At 37.1% G+C, this 13415-nt stretch overlaps 2 protein-coding genes across 5 annotated transcripts in view; one reads left to right on the plus strand and one right to left on the minus strand.

The window, feature by feature from the left end:
* LOC105830770 overlaps positions 1-13415 on the minus strand; it is a 115068-nt gene that overhangs the window by 52387 nt on the left and 49266 nt on the right. The gene's annotated exons all lie outside the window — the stretch shown is intronic.
* On the plus strand, positions 1139-4972 carry LOC105830767. Its single transcript, XM_036288778.1, has 3 exons — positions 1139-1606; positions 1715-1887; positions 2253-4972. The coding sequence occupies exon 3, from the start codon at positions 2335-2337 to the stop codon at positions 3256-3258; it is 924 nt and encodes a 307-aa protein (XP_036144671.1). The 5' UTR covers positions 1139-1606; positions 1715-1887; positions 2253-2334; the 3' UTR covers positions 3259-4972.

Below are 13415 nucleotides of genomic sequence, written 5' to 3' on the forward strand. Positions count from 1 at the left end.
ACTCTTGTACAAAGCCGTGGTAGAGTCACAACTCGACTCTTTTACTAAGCCGTAAGGTAATAGAGCTACAGTTCAACTCTTTATTCATGCTGTAAGGTATTTTATCAAAATTCGATTTTATTAAGGAGATGCTAAACTGCTCGTCAAACTTGATCGAGGTCGGTAATGTAGAGTCATTCGTGCATATCATTAACAAAATTTTATATGTATTTTTATAGATTTAAAAATCCTTTTCTGGAATTAAAGTTTATGTATTAATATTAGCTGTTCAGAATGCAGAGAATCTCCACGATGAAAATGCAACAAGGAAAAATTAGACGAGAGTGGAAAGGGGAGCGTTCCCAGACGCCATATTGCATTTTTTACGATAACGCGACCGCGTGGAAGCACGTGGCGATTGTTGTTCTTTTTCTAATTATTTTAAATGTGCAACATTCGGAATAGTTCCACAACTTGTCTTACTTGCAAAAATTGATAAATAATTAACGATTAAATCAATTCCGCTTAATTCTACTTCTATATAATTTTTAATTGACTTATCGAATGTGTAATTTCTTTTTTAATTTGAATCTATCCCCAATTGTTGTTATCGTATTATTAATTCACATCTTTAACCGTAATATTCTACGCTCATAATAACGACATTAGTAGTCCAAGAATTTAATATTAATTATAGTACAAAATTATTGATTGAAACAATAAACGATAATTTTTCCTTTTGAATTTCCACGTGGCTTTCTTTCGCCTGACCTGCCATTGTGTCACTCGATCTCGATATCAGATACGTAACAAATACAGTTCACTCCAGCAATTTCAATTATTCTTTCAGTTTCCCGAACATTAACTTATAAATTAAATTTTATACTAAGAATTAAAAAAAAATTTTTTTAGATTGCTCTTTTCAGGCATAAAATTTTCGTACTCATTAAACTTTTTTATTAGAACGCCTACGCTCAATCTGAAAACGTAGTATTGTTCTTAAATGTTCGCTCTACTTGGGCCCAGGTTTATACGTGCAAGGTCTAAAATATTTACATCAGGCACATTTTGTTACGAGTCTACGCCAGAAGCCAACAATTTTAAAATTTTTTGTCGGTTATTCTAAAAAATCGTTACGACCCGGCTTAGTTATTGTTTAAAAAACAAAAATTAAAAAATTAGTTTTGTCATCTACTCGTGAAAACATTTACTGCGTATAAAAGTTTTAAACATTGTATGTACAAAACAAGCATATTGCATTACAAGAAAGAACAATTCTGTGCTTTTGGAAATAAGCCTAGACGCTTTAGTATAATAGATTTCTGCCTATGAAAATCTCGTATATATGTGTGAGCGAGGATTCGGAAGAACTCGATAAGTAGAGTAACATGCAAAAATATTTTTTTTACTTCTCGATACAAAATCCAATTCACAAATTGATACTAATAAGTGTACTTTAATTCCAGAAAAGAATTTTCAAATCTATAAAAAAAATATATATGAAATCTCATAAACAATGTGCATGAATGATTTTATATTATCGACCCGGTCAGGTTTGAGGAGCAGTTCAGCATCCCCTTAAGCGCCATAAGGTGACAGAGTTTTGACGTAACGCAAGTTTTATACAGTTAATTATCATACCAATTAGATTTGTTTTTTTATAAATACCCGAGAATAAAATTTTTTGTATATTTAAATCCTCCGATTAATTCTAACTAATGTTTTTCAATTTCAGCTAAATATTGGACTTTCTTAACAACGAATTTTCAACTAAAATTTGGAAGCTCTTGGCGACGACAACGATCTCGAAAGAAAAGACTGAGTGCGAATTAGATTGAATTTTATACATTTAATGGTCCTCCGAGCCGGATCGCACAAAAAAGAAACTTCACAAGGACGCAAGTAAAAGTAAGGATCGCTCTGCAAATAAGCTGATTCAATCTGAAAACTGCGGATTTTGATAATATGGATGCTCCATATAAAAACCGTCAATTAATTAATAGATGTTTGCATAAATTTGCTTGAACAAAATTGGAGTTTATTCCTGGGCACCGATCATGTAACTTTTTTCTTAGGGCGGAAACGTGAAAAGTGAAAAGTTTTATGTAACTATCTCTTTCTATTGGTGTTGAATAGAAATTGACAGTAACTTGAAACTTTTCACTTTTCACATTTCCGCCTTAGGAGAAAAATTACATGATCGATATCCTGGAGTAGCATGAAAACCTACGTTTGTCTGTGAATTATACATTAAGCAAGCATTCCTATTTTAGGGAACACGTTTATGAACGCTGCCACACCTTCTATGTGTATTCTCATGCCAAGCTGCTCGCCTATCGAAAAGAATTAGACGTGATGGCACTACATTCTGATTCTTCGCTCACCGATCACGAAACATCCACTTCATCGAGGCTTTGCATTGCCTTACCTGAAATCAAGCTGCCAAGTTTTTCTGGAGATTACCAGTCATGGCCATCATTTTATGAAGACTTTGTTTATTTAATTCGAGATAACAAAGACTTATCTAATGCCGAAAAAATGTATTATTTAAAAACATGTTTAACTGGAGAAGCAGCTCGTTCGATTTGCTATTTAACTGTCACACATGACAATTTTTCGGTTGCATGGTCTTTATTATTATCAAAGTACGATAACAGGCGACTTTTGATAAGAGCGCAACTAGACAGAATCATCAATTTAAAGTCGCAAAAAAACGAAAGTGCTCAGGAACTCAGAAATATCCTAACGATCTTTCTAAGTGCCATAGACTATCTCCGTAAGCTAAACTGCCCTGTAGATGAATGGGATATTTTATTTGTGCATCTTCTGGAAAAATTACTCGATTCGGAATCACGTATGGCCTGGGAGATGAAGCTCGGATTAACGACAATCTATCCAACCTTCTCAGAACTGAAAGAGTTTCTCTTTGAAAGGGCACGAGTTTTGGAAAATATTGAGTTGTTTGCTTCGACTTCTGGATCGGATAAAGGGCATTCCACAAACTCTTGTAAAAAATCAAGTTATTCTAAGTGCCCATTATGTGGAGCTTCTCACTATCTAGCAAAGTGCGAGCAATATCAATCAGAAACTGTTCAACAGCGTCGAGACATCATTGTGAAGCATCGGCGATGTTTTAATTGTCTTGCTCCTCATGCAATTAATAAATGTACTAACATCAGACGATGTCAGAAATGCGGGAGGAAACACCACACCTCCATTCATGGCAAAGCGTTTTCAAAACATTCTGTTGACACTCCAGTCGAAGAAGCAACTAATTAATCTGCGAAAAATTTACAGGCTCAACCAACGATAATTGGACAATTACATATAAGTGCACATCATTCCAGGCGGACATCCATTGCGTAAACTTACATTTATTTGCAACCAGTCGAACCTTACTAACAAGAAATAATGGAAAACACCATCTACAATTAAATTTACGAAAAGGACAATAGCTTCCGACATTGCAAAATTGTATGATCCGTTACGATTCATATCACTAGGTTTGATATGAGCAAAGACTATCCTACAAGAACTTTGGTTACTAAAGACTGTGTGGGACGAAGCCTTACCTCCAGAGTTACAACACAATGAACAATTTTTCAACAACAGTTATAACAGCTTGAACAACTTTCAATATCAAGGTGCAGGCTTGGAATTGTTCGCTCCAATATCTCTATTAAAATCAATGGATTTTTGAACGCGTTACAAATGGCCATGGCTGCCGTGATTTATGTGAGAGTACACGAAAACAATCGGCATGATCTCGACGCAATTGATATGTTTTAAAACTAAAGTTAAATCTCCCAATTAATTTTAACTAACGTTCTTCAATTTCAGCTAAATACTAGACATTCCTAACGACGAATTTTCAGTTAAAGTTCGGGCGCTCTTGACGACGACGACAATTTCGAAAGAAAAGACAGCGCGAACTAGATTAAATTTATAAATCTACTTATAGCGAAATAAGTTTCCTTTTATCCCCCTTTTTTTCTTTTTTTTGGTAAATATGCGCTCTCTTCCATTTATCGTTGTACGCTGCTCCCGTTCGCTCTTCGAAGAATTCAGCGATACATTCGATAGTCTTAATTGTCGTCCCCGTCGAACAAGCACGTGGCGTCGCGTTGTCGTTGATAAAGTAACGTCGCCTCGCTGTAAACGCACACGATGATAAATGCACGTTGTACTCGATGCATTGCAGAGTCCACTTTTGGAATCTCGATTGATAATAGTTGTCGCGGATAAACGATACCGGTGCGATTCTTATGAAAATCCCAAAACGGAGAGACATCAAGTTCTCAAGAACTTAACTCTCGGGATAATTATCAAGCGGGAGGAGGGGGGGGGAAAGCGAGATAAGAGATAGGATTTAATTACGAATATCGGTCACGCGCGCGAAAGAGAGAGGGTTCAGGCGGAAGCTCATTTAAGCGGATCTCTTGACTCCAAGTTTGCTCGCTCGAGACCTCGGATAATATTGCCGAGGGTTCGTCAACGCGCGTCGGTTATAATTGACCGCGGTAACATTCGTGAGACGTCGGCGAGCATCAATTACGTGCCGGGCATCTTTGATCCTCCTGCGTGAGCGCACGTATCGATACCCGCGACGAATACACGATGCCATGACGAGTGTGATCGCCGAGGCGCGACGATAACCCGCGCGGGCTGATAATCGGGATAATTGGTCTCGATTACGAGCGAAAGTATCTCGCAAAAGTATGTCGCAATTATCGGGATTCAATGTGAATATCTGACCGTAAGACACAGGTGCGATTTCATTTGCATGCAACATCACTGATTGAATTTACGATTAATATAGCTGACCTCAAAAATATAAAGGGAGATTGCCGTAAAAAAATATTATAATCGCTAAAAATCAAACGCATTATAAACTATTTTTGTAACATTGAAATACTTCGATATATTGTATAACTAATTTAAATGTAAGAATGTTTTTAGTTGTAAATCAAAATAAAATGTAAATTAAAATCAAGAATTTAGAATTTTTTATCGCTGAATCTTTAACGTAAGGCTTCGAGAAATATATTTGATTTGGTGTTAGTGAAAATGCATCATGGCAAGAACAATTGATGATGGAAATTGAGGGGAATTATTTTCCGCAAGACTCTTGTTTGCAGACGGGCGCCTGACGATGGAAAACCGATGCCATAAATCTAGCCTATCGCGTGTAAGAACATCGTGGCGTTTAAAAACGCGCTCGAAAGCTTCTGAAGACAGTTGTCGTTGCTCTTGCACGTAATTGCTGCACCAGGAAACGCGTGACAAAATGGAAAAGAAAAAACATCGGCTCTTTCTCTCTCTTTCCCTTGGGTGGTCACGGTCTTTTAACGGCTTGGAGTGCTTGTGTGTGCCACGGTGCCGTAGATGACAGTGCTCGACTTGTTCATGCGGACTCTGAAAGCGAACTCGGCTGCTGTAAAGTACTCGGCGCTAATGGCGGAAGCGAGACGATTACAAATGCAGGCGATTATTGCAGCACGTGTATGCGTGTGTAGGACGATTGCAATGAACGTATTTACGCGAGTTTACACAGTAGGGAGTTAAAAGTACCAGTACGGAATTATCTGTCTCGATGATGCGGGATCCTTCGCGACGCACTCGATTATCGTTTCTAGCATTTTCCTATCATAGTCTCGACTTCACACGTCCCTACTGCACAAACGAGAACCGTTCTTAGTGCTATTTGAGAGATGAGTGTTTACCTTTGCTTCTGTTTTAACTTTTATTAATCCTAGAATTTATGAGCACAGGCTTCTACAATGACAATCTCCCTTTACACTAATTTACATAGCATTTTTGTATTAAACAATTTTTTTTTAGTAAAATTACTTTTTACAACTTTATTATCTCTTAATATACTCTTTCTCCCGATGTTCTTAATTTTTTTTTCTTAATTACAGTGACTCTTGTCACAAACAAATTTTATGTTAATTTTAATTTACTTTAATGTTAATTTTGTAACTTATTTTTCATATAATTATAAATTCATAATTGTTCCAATTGAACTCTGATAATATTGTCAAAGTTTCAAAGATATTTTTCCCATCACGCGATAAACCTGATGACTCAAACAAAATCGCCGTACCTGTCCTTACGCAATTTCCGAGCAAGTCAATTGCCCCCGAGTGTTTTACCTCAGTCAGTAAAATCATTTTCCGACGAATCGTAAATCGTTCTTACGCACGTCGGCCAGGAATATTCGTCCCCCCCAAGGATTAAGAATTATCCTACTCGGTCATTATCCCCGGGGCATACCACGGTCTCCCCCTATGCACACTCGTCGCTCATCATCCGCGAGCATTTTGCGGCATCATCATCGTACTACGTCACGAATACACGACCTACGTACACGGTTCGCCACGGTTATTCGATGATGGATACATGCAGGTGGCGAAACAGGTGAGGATCGCGCGTTTCACGGTAGCAGCTCTTCTGGTAAGGATGTTCAAAGAGACTTCGTCGGGCCAGGACTTTACATCGAACTAGAAAGTTATGACCTGTCTATCTTATAAGTATTGTTGATAAAAATGTTAGCTTTTCAAATATATTAATTACGGCGAAGAAAGCCACGGGTGGATCGTAACTCTTTCTATGCGCGATAACCCGCAGCGAATACGAACACTGCAACCGTTGTCGTTAACCGATCGCGGACGCACTTTTACACACGTCGACGCGTACCGTACGCGTACGAACCTAGCCGACTACCTGTAACCGTAGCCGTAAGCTATGTGCGACGTACAGCAGGTCCCTGTATGCATCTCGGCATTACATGCTGCGGAAAAAGAGAGGAGACTCACAGATTTATTATCACCCGCAAGTACAGCTCTAATCGCTGGCGTGCTGCGGCTCCGCGTCCCAACGTAATATATTTTCGTCTCGAGAAGAACGACTTATTCCACCCGAATTGAAAATTCGCCGAGGCGAAAGGGTTAAGCTGGTTTTCGATTTGTAAGCTGTAAGCTATTAAGATTTATGTAGGAGGAACGTGACATTCAAAGTGTGTGGTTAATATAAATAACTATTTGTGTAAAGTCAATTACCTATGTACTTTATACATGCAACGTGAAAATAAAATACAAAAAATTTTAATTTGTGTATGATATTCAATGTACATCCCTGAATGTTACTAATAAATCTAACAGCCGTCATTATAGTTAGCTCAGAGTCTTCACCATGATATAATTCGCGGTTGATTATATGTAACCATTGGCAAGGATTCTGCGGTTTCGTTACCGCGATCGAGGCAACTCGGGTTTAGTGTCGCCTTTCTTATCCTGCTCGCTAATTTACCATGAATTAGGAATAACTTAGGAAACCGCAGTACATTATTTATAATGATAATCAATAATAATCATGGTTATAATTGTTAATTGCATCATAACATTGCAAAGTTAAAATATGAAAAAATTGGAACAGAAAAATTCAATAAAAATTCTTAGATACTGAATAGTTTTTCCTAATTGAGCACATTTGTTTATAACCAAGAATTTATTATCATGGAGTATATTATGTAAATAAATTACTATGACTGTAAAAAGTTTTAGTTTTTAAGATAAAATAAATTAATTAAATTAAATTTAAGATATGACAAATAATCAAATAAGATCTTTGACATTTTGTAATTGCAATATTAATGTCACTTAATGTTGCGTAAGAAGACTTTTGACTTTTAGAGAGAGATCGCGATGAAATTCGCGAAGAAGGGAGAAATAAAATATGATGTTCAAGCCAGGATGTAACTCGCGCCACGTAAAATTGATTAAAATATATTACACTTGACTAGCTCAATGATTTATTTATTGAAAAGGCCAAATGTCGCTATAGTCATCTGGATTGATGTCTCATTAAGATTATCATTAAGTCTCATGAAGTTAGAGATCCAATCAATCAATGATTATCAAATTATATGAGATAATAGCGTGCATCCGAAATCAAACGTCTCATTCTGTCATAAATCGCCAACGTTGATTGATCGGAGAAGTCCGCTAGACGGTTTAATTAACTTCTCGTTCGACACTAATTGTAAGTAACTTTCATCTCCTCCGAAGTGTCTATTTGTGATTTATTGAGTCACGCGTTGTCTTCGTTTTCTGGGTCAACGATTTAAAATGATTTCACCGTCTAATTTTTAACCATTAAATTACGAGTACAGTCGAATCGTCTGGATCGTCAAGTAATGGAAGAACTGTAATTATAATTACGTTAATTACTATTCACACACAAGGTTAATTTGGTTAATTCAGCGATACATGTGACAATCTTAATAGATAATGATGCGTGCTTCGGGAAAATTGCTTTGCGTCATTTTTATCAGACGGATCTATAGTAAGACGCAGTTGTCGAGATCGCTACGAGAATTCCACAAGAGACTGGAAAACGAGATACACGCGGAAAACGAGTCGGCACACGCGCTTCGCGTTGCACTCGCACGTAACCGTGGAAGACACAAGTGGCACAAGGGTTCAAGTAAAGAAAAATATTCAAATGACCCGTGTTAATAAAATATTTAATATCTAAATAACTAGCTAGTTCAGCTTTCTGAAATTTTGGCAGTCAATTTATATCACTAATTTCAACTTCTCTACAAAGTTTCATGAAAATCTGTTCATTTTGATTTAGCAGCGGAACTCCCTTAAAGACACATTATCGTTACGAAAAAAAGATGTGGAAAAAGATGGAAAACGTCATAATTGTTGACAAGAAAAAAGATATATTGGGAGAATATCCGCAAAATTTTGCCGTATTGATATTATAATTATTTCATAGTTAATGTAAAAAATAGAATGTCTCTCGTCTCTGCGCTTTCTCTCTGCCTGCGAATGCTTTTATTTTAATCTCTTCTTAGCATTTTAAATCTCTGAGAATTTTAAATCTCTTCTTAACACGATTTAAATTTAAATAATAACCAGATTAAATATCACAAAATTATACAGTTAAATTAATAATATTAACAACAAAATCATCAAAAATTAATCAAGCAACAAATTTTTATATAAGATATCTTTTTGAATTTTAAATTTTTAATCTAGTTATTTAGTTGATTTTAGATTTGAATCTAGTTCAATGTTATTTAGTCAAAGTTTTTTTAATTTTAAATTTGAATCTAGTCATTTATCTAAGCTAGTAGCTCAGATTCAAAATCTAAAATTCAAAAAGATATCTTATACATTGGAAAGCGTTTCGAAATTAGTATACCCAGTTTTAAGGATTTTAGCATGATAAATTACTGGAAAAGACGTGAGGACGAATCTATTTAAAAAATGGAGTTAAGAATCAATATTTAATATATAGGATAGAATACCGTACAAAAAAATACACGTGCATGACATGGGCATATGTATATTAATAATAATAATTTCTGTAGAAATTTAAATATCACATAGAAATGTGGGTTAACAAGATTCACAGAAATGACGGAAATATCAATTTTAGACGATATCCGAGTGCCATATGTTGGCAATTAAATTCTTCATCCGTGAAAAATAAGTGCGCCAAAAAATGTGACAAATTCGATCAGCAAGAGAATCGTTCGAGATTTTAATTTTGTCTCATTAATATTCAGCTTAAGATAAAATGACCACATGTACATACGATGTAACCCGCAGCAGCAGGTGCCAAGAAAAAATATGACGAGTTACGCCGAAATACGAAAAACTGATTGAACTAATTGCTCATCGAAACATAATGTATGTACTTGGATGTTTCCACGAAATTTGTGGGGCCTCGTTTGCAGGTGCATGACAGGCTTTGTAATTCACCCTTAATGTTGCATACACACGAAATTACATGATTCTGACGGAAGAGCATTCGAGGGGCCTCATTTTCCACCGCTGACACTGTCCTGTTTCTGTTACCTTTATCGTCTTAAATTGCCCAGTTGAAATCACTTATCTCGTACTGAGTAACCCTTTCCGTGTTTTTACAGGGAGGTGTCAAAACTGACACGGAACCAGGACACGAAGAGGCGGACGGTTGTCATCCCGACAGCGGCAATTTAACGGCAGTGTCCGCGTGTAAATGAGGGTCGATTCGTCGGATAAGAAGGAAAGGATCGTCAAAGAGTGCAGTCGCACATTCATGTGTTATTTTGATGTGTTGCGAACGCCAAAGCGACGTCGATGATGATGAGGGGCATGCACAATCGTCACGATAACACGCGGCACAAGGAGACGCACGGTGAGCGGATTCTTCCATGGAGGCGCTATTAGGTTCCTCCTGTCGTTTGCTAATGGGCTCCGCTGTGGAATCCGCACAGTGGCGGTCGGTATTTTCATGATGCGACAACTGGTTTCGATGCCGACCGCTCGACCGTTACATTTCGACCGTCAGAACGCGAAGGAAATCAAAGATAGAACCTAAATCACATGCAGTTTGAGCAACTGCAGAGAGAAATTGAAATACATAACAATTTTGAAAAGACAAACGACGATATCTTTCATTATCATAATTGATAAATAATTTCCGGTTGGTATACAAGTTACTTAATATTACAGTAACAGAGTTACGAAGTAGAATTTTAATTTTGTATAAGGAACGTTAAAGATAAGCTTTAAGAGCCTCTGCAAAGCCTCGAACGTTAAATTTCAATGTTAAAGATATAAAGAGCAATCGTCCTGATTCGTTCAACAGTGATTTCACTTTTCCGTGAAATTGCCTCGCGCGTAATTCGATTCTCTCGGCGAGTTCGATTAAGACATACCTGACCGTCATGACCTAGACTTTTACGAGCCAAGAGATTTACGGTCGACCGGAACCTTCGGCTTCCACATCGCTACGTTCCTCACACACTTTATACTATCTTATATCTTTCGAATTGTCGCGTGGAAATTTCAGTTCCAAAAATTGACGTAATCGTCATTAATTTAATAAACTCGAAATATTCAACATTAATAAACACTAATAAATTGCCGGCGGTACATTATCGTTTAAAAAAAAGAAACAAGATATTTGCTTTGTCTATCGAATCGTAGATGTAAAAAGTTAGAATTTTCTCAATTCTTAAACCTCTCAAAGGAAATAATTAAAAAATTTAATTTATAAGGTTTGGTCGTACTTTCGACAAAAATCACTTATTAAATTAATAAGGTCACTTCCATACCTGGCTCGCGAATAATTTTTCAACGAGTCATTTTAATCCCCATTTGGGTTATCGTTGAGTCACGATAAATTTTACTTGTGTCAACGTAGGTATTTTAATGAGACACGAGAATTTCAGGGGGATGCCTTGTCGTTCAACCGAACGCTGTGCAGAGAGTGCTGACTCCGTCTACTGCATTCCAATTATACTTACTACAACTCGAGAAGAACAACGAGTTTTAATTGTTAATCCGACATTAATTTAATCAGAATGATTAACATCGTATACAATACGCGAAAGAGACAGCCATGAAAATGTGACTGTCGTTTATTCCGACTGATCTGTATAACGGTACAAAATTAAGTTTACTTTTGCTTCGACAGGAGGATCAGTATCATAAGCATCGCGGAAGGATGAAATCGAGAAGAAACCATCCGGCGTGACAGAGTGAAGAGGTCAAGAGACGAAAAAAAAGAAGATCGAGGAGACGGTGGACCACCGTGCCTTACGCGTGGCACTCGAGTGGAGAAATATTTGCACGGCTGTTCACGATGCGACGCCGCGAGCGAACGTCCAATTTGCGTTGGGAGTTGATCGCGGCACGCAGCCGTAGCTAGAAGAGCCAATGAAAGTGAATAGCGCGAATCTCTACCGCCAATTATATTCCATTCGATTGGACGCTGTGTCCTGAAATACTCTGAACGAACGAATGTTCCACCGCAGACTCAATCTAACTGTGTCGAGTTTTATCTTTTAATCGTAACCGTGAAGAATATATTTGCAAAGTCTTTATAAAGGTCTAACGGGATATAGAAGTTTTACATTTGAACGAAATTTTCTGCCATGCACTATATAAAATTATATTCAACTTTATATGTATATATTTGATAAAATTCTGATTTCATGTGTAAAATAGATGTATATGTCAATAAAGTGTTAGATTTATAAAAAACAGATTTGATCATTTTTAATTAATTCAAAAGTAGGAGAGAAGATCTTGAGGGGCGAAAGGTTATCGAAAGATCAACATCTACAAGTCCAATCGTACACGTATTTTGTTACATTATCGATATACTTGCTTACGTCGTGTTGCGTGTTACTGATCACGTCCCTTCCGCGCGATATGTTCGCGAATATTTTTCGCGACGCGCCGTACCTCCGAATTACGCAATGCGTTCAAGCAGATCGAACGAAAAGTTAGTTTTCCGCATCGCTGGCTGGAGCCTCACTCGGGATCCGCCAAATTAGCGCGGCTGGCAAAAGGCCGGGCCGTGGAGGGGAGGACAAGTTGATTGTCCATAATTCAGCCGGCACAAAAATCCCACAACCACTTGTCCCTACTACAGAGAGAAAGACGCGTGGACCGCAACATCGGACCGCCGCCGATTATTATCCGCAATCCCGCCGGTAACAAAAATCCGTAGGCGCCTTACGGAAACACAAACGGGAGAGAGGAATTTCCCCTCTCTCTCTCTCTCTGTCTTTCTCTCGGCATATATCTGCGACCAATTATCCGTAATCGACGATAATACTTATGGAAATACATGTCAACCCCCTGAGGGCGCGCGTCCGAACACACGGATTGGAAATATGTTTCATGAAGAGATATACAATCTGCACAAGAGATCAATCTCTTTTAGCTATACCAATGCATGAAAATGACATCAATCTTGTTGATTTTAATTTCTTCATTTCAATTATTTTTTTAAATAGAATATAAGTAGAGATCCATAATACTGTTTATAATCTTTAAGCGATGTTTAAAATTCATTATATTCAATTAATTAATTTTTTTAGTGCTACATATACACACAGCTACATATACGTATAGATTTTGTTTTTTAAAAATAATTCTGCATTATCTACATCTATAAACATATACAGGAAAATATTATGACAACAATATTAACTTGCTCTATTGTGTTATTTTTTAAATTAAGACATAAGTACTACATCTGGATTAAAATTATCACTTCTCTTTCTGTCTGTATTACAAAAAGCTTCACTAAAAGAATTTTAATTTTAGAAAGAACCTAGTTAATTGCTAGGATAAGTAACCTGAATATTGCAACTCAATTTAAAATGCTAACATTAAAATGATCTAGGCATTTTTTACTTGCCGATATACACCCGCTCGGGGCTTGAAAAAGCACAATACCGGTAATGGACAGAACTAAGTTTATAGTAGGAATCTCCCGGTATGTACAAAGTACACCTACTATTGCTTCAAGTAGACATCCGCTCGAAATATCATGCATGCCATGCAGGCATGCGTAACCGGAAAATGACTCGAAACGTTTGCATAACTCTCGGTCAGATGTTTCCTTCCCCCCTCCCC

The sequence above is a fragment of the Monomorium pharaonis genome, chromosome 6 (genome assembly GCF_013373865.1).
Source record: "Monomorium pharaonis isolate MP-MQ-018 chromosome 6, ASM1337386v2, whole genome shotgun sequence".
NCBI lineage: Eukaryota > Metazoa > Arthropoda > Insecta > Hymenoptera > Formicidae > Monomorium > Monomorium pharaonis.

What these genes read in the sequence shown, in the direction of transcription:
- LOC105830767 (XM_036288778.1), top strand. Translation starts at nt 2,335, where the DNA reads ATGGCACTACATTCTGATTCTTCGCTCACCGATCACGAAACATCCACT.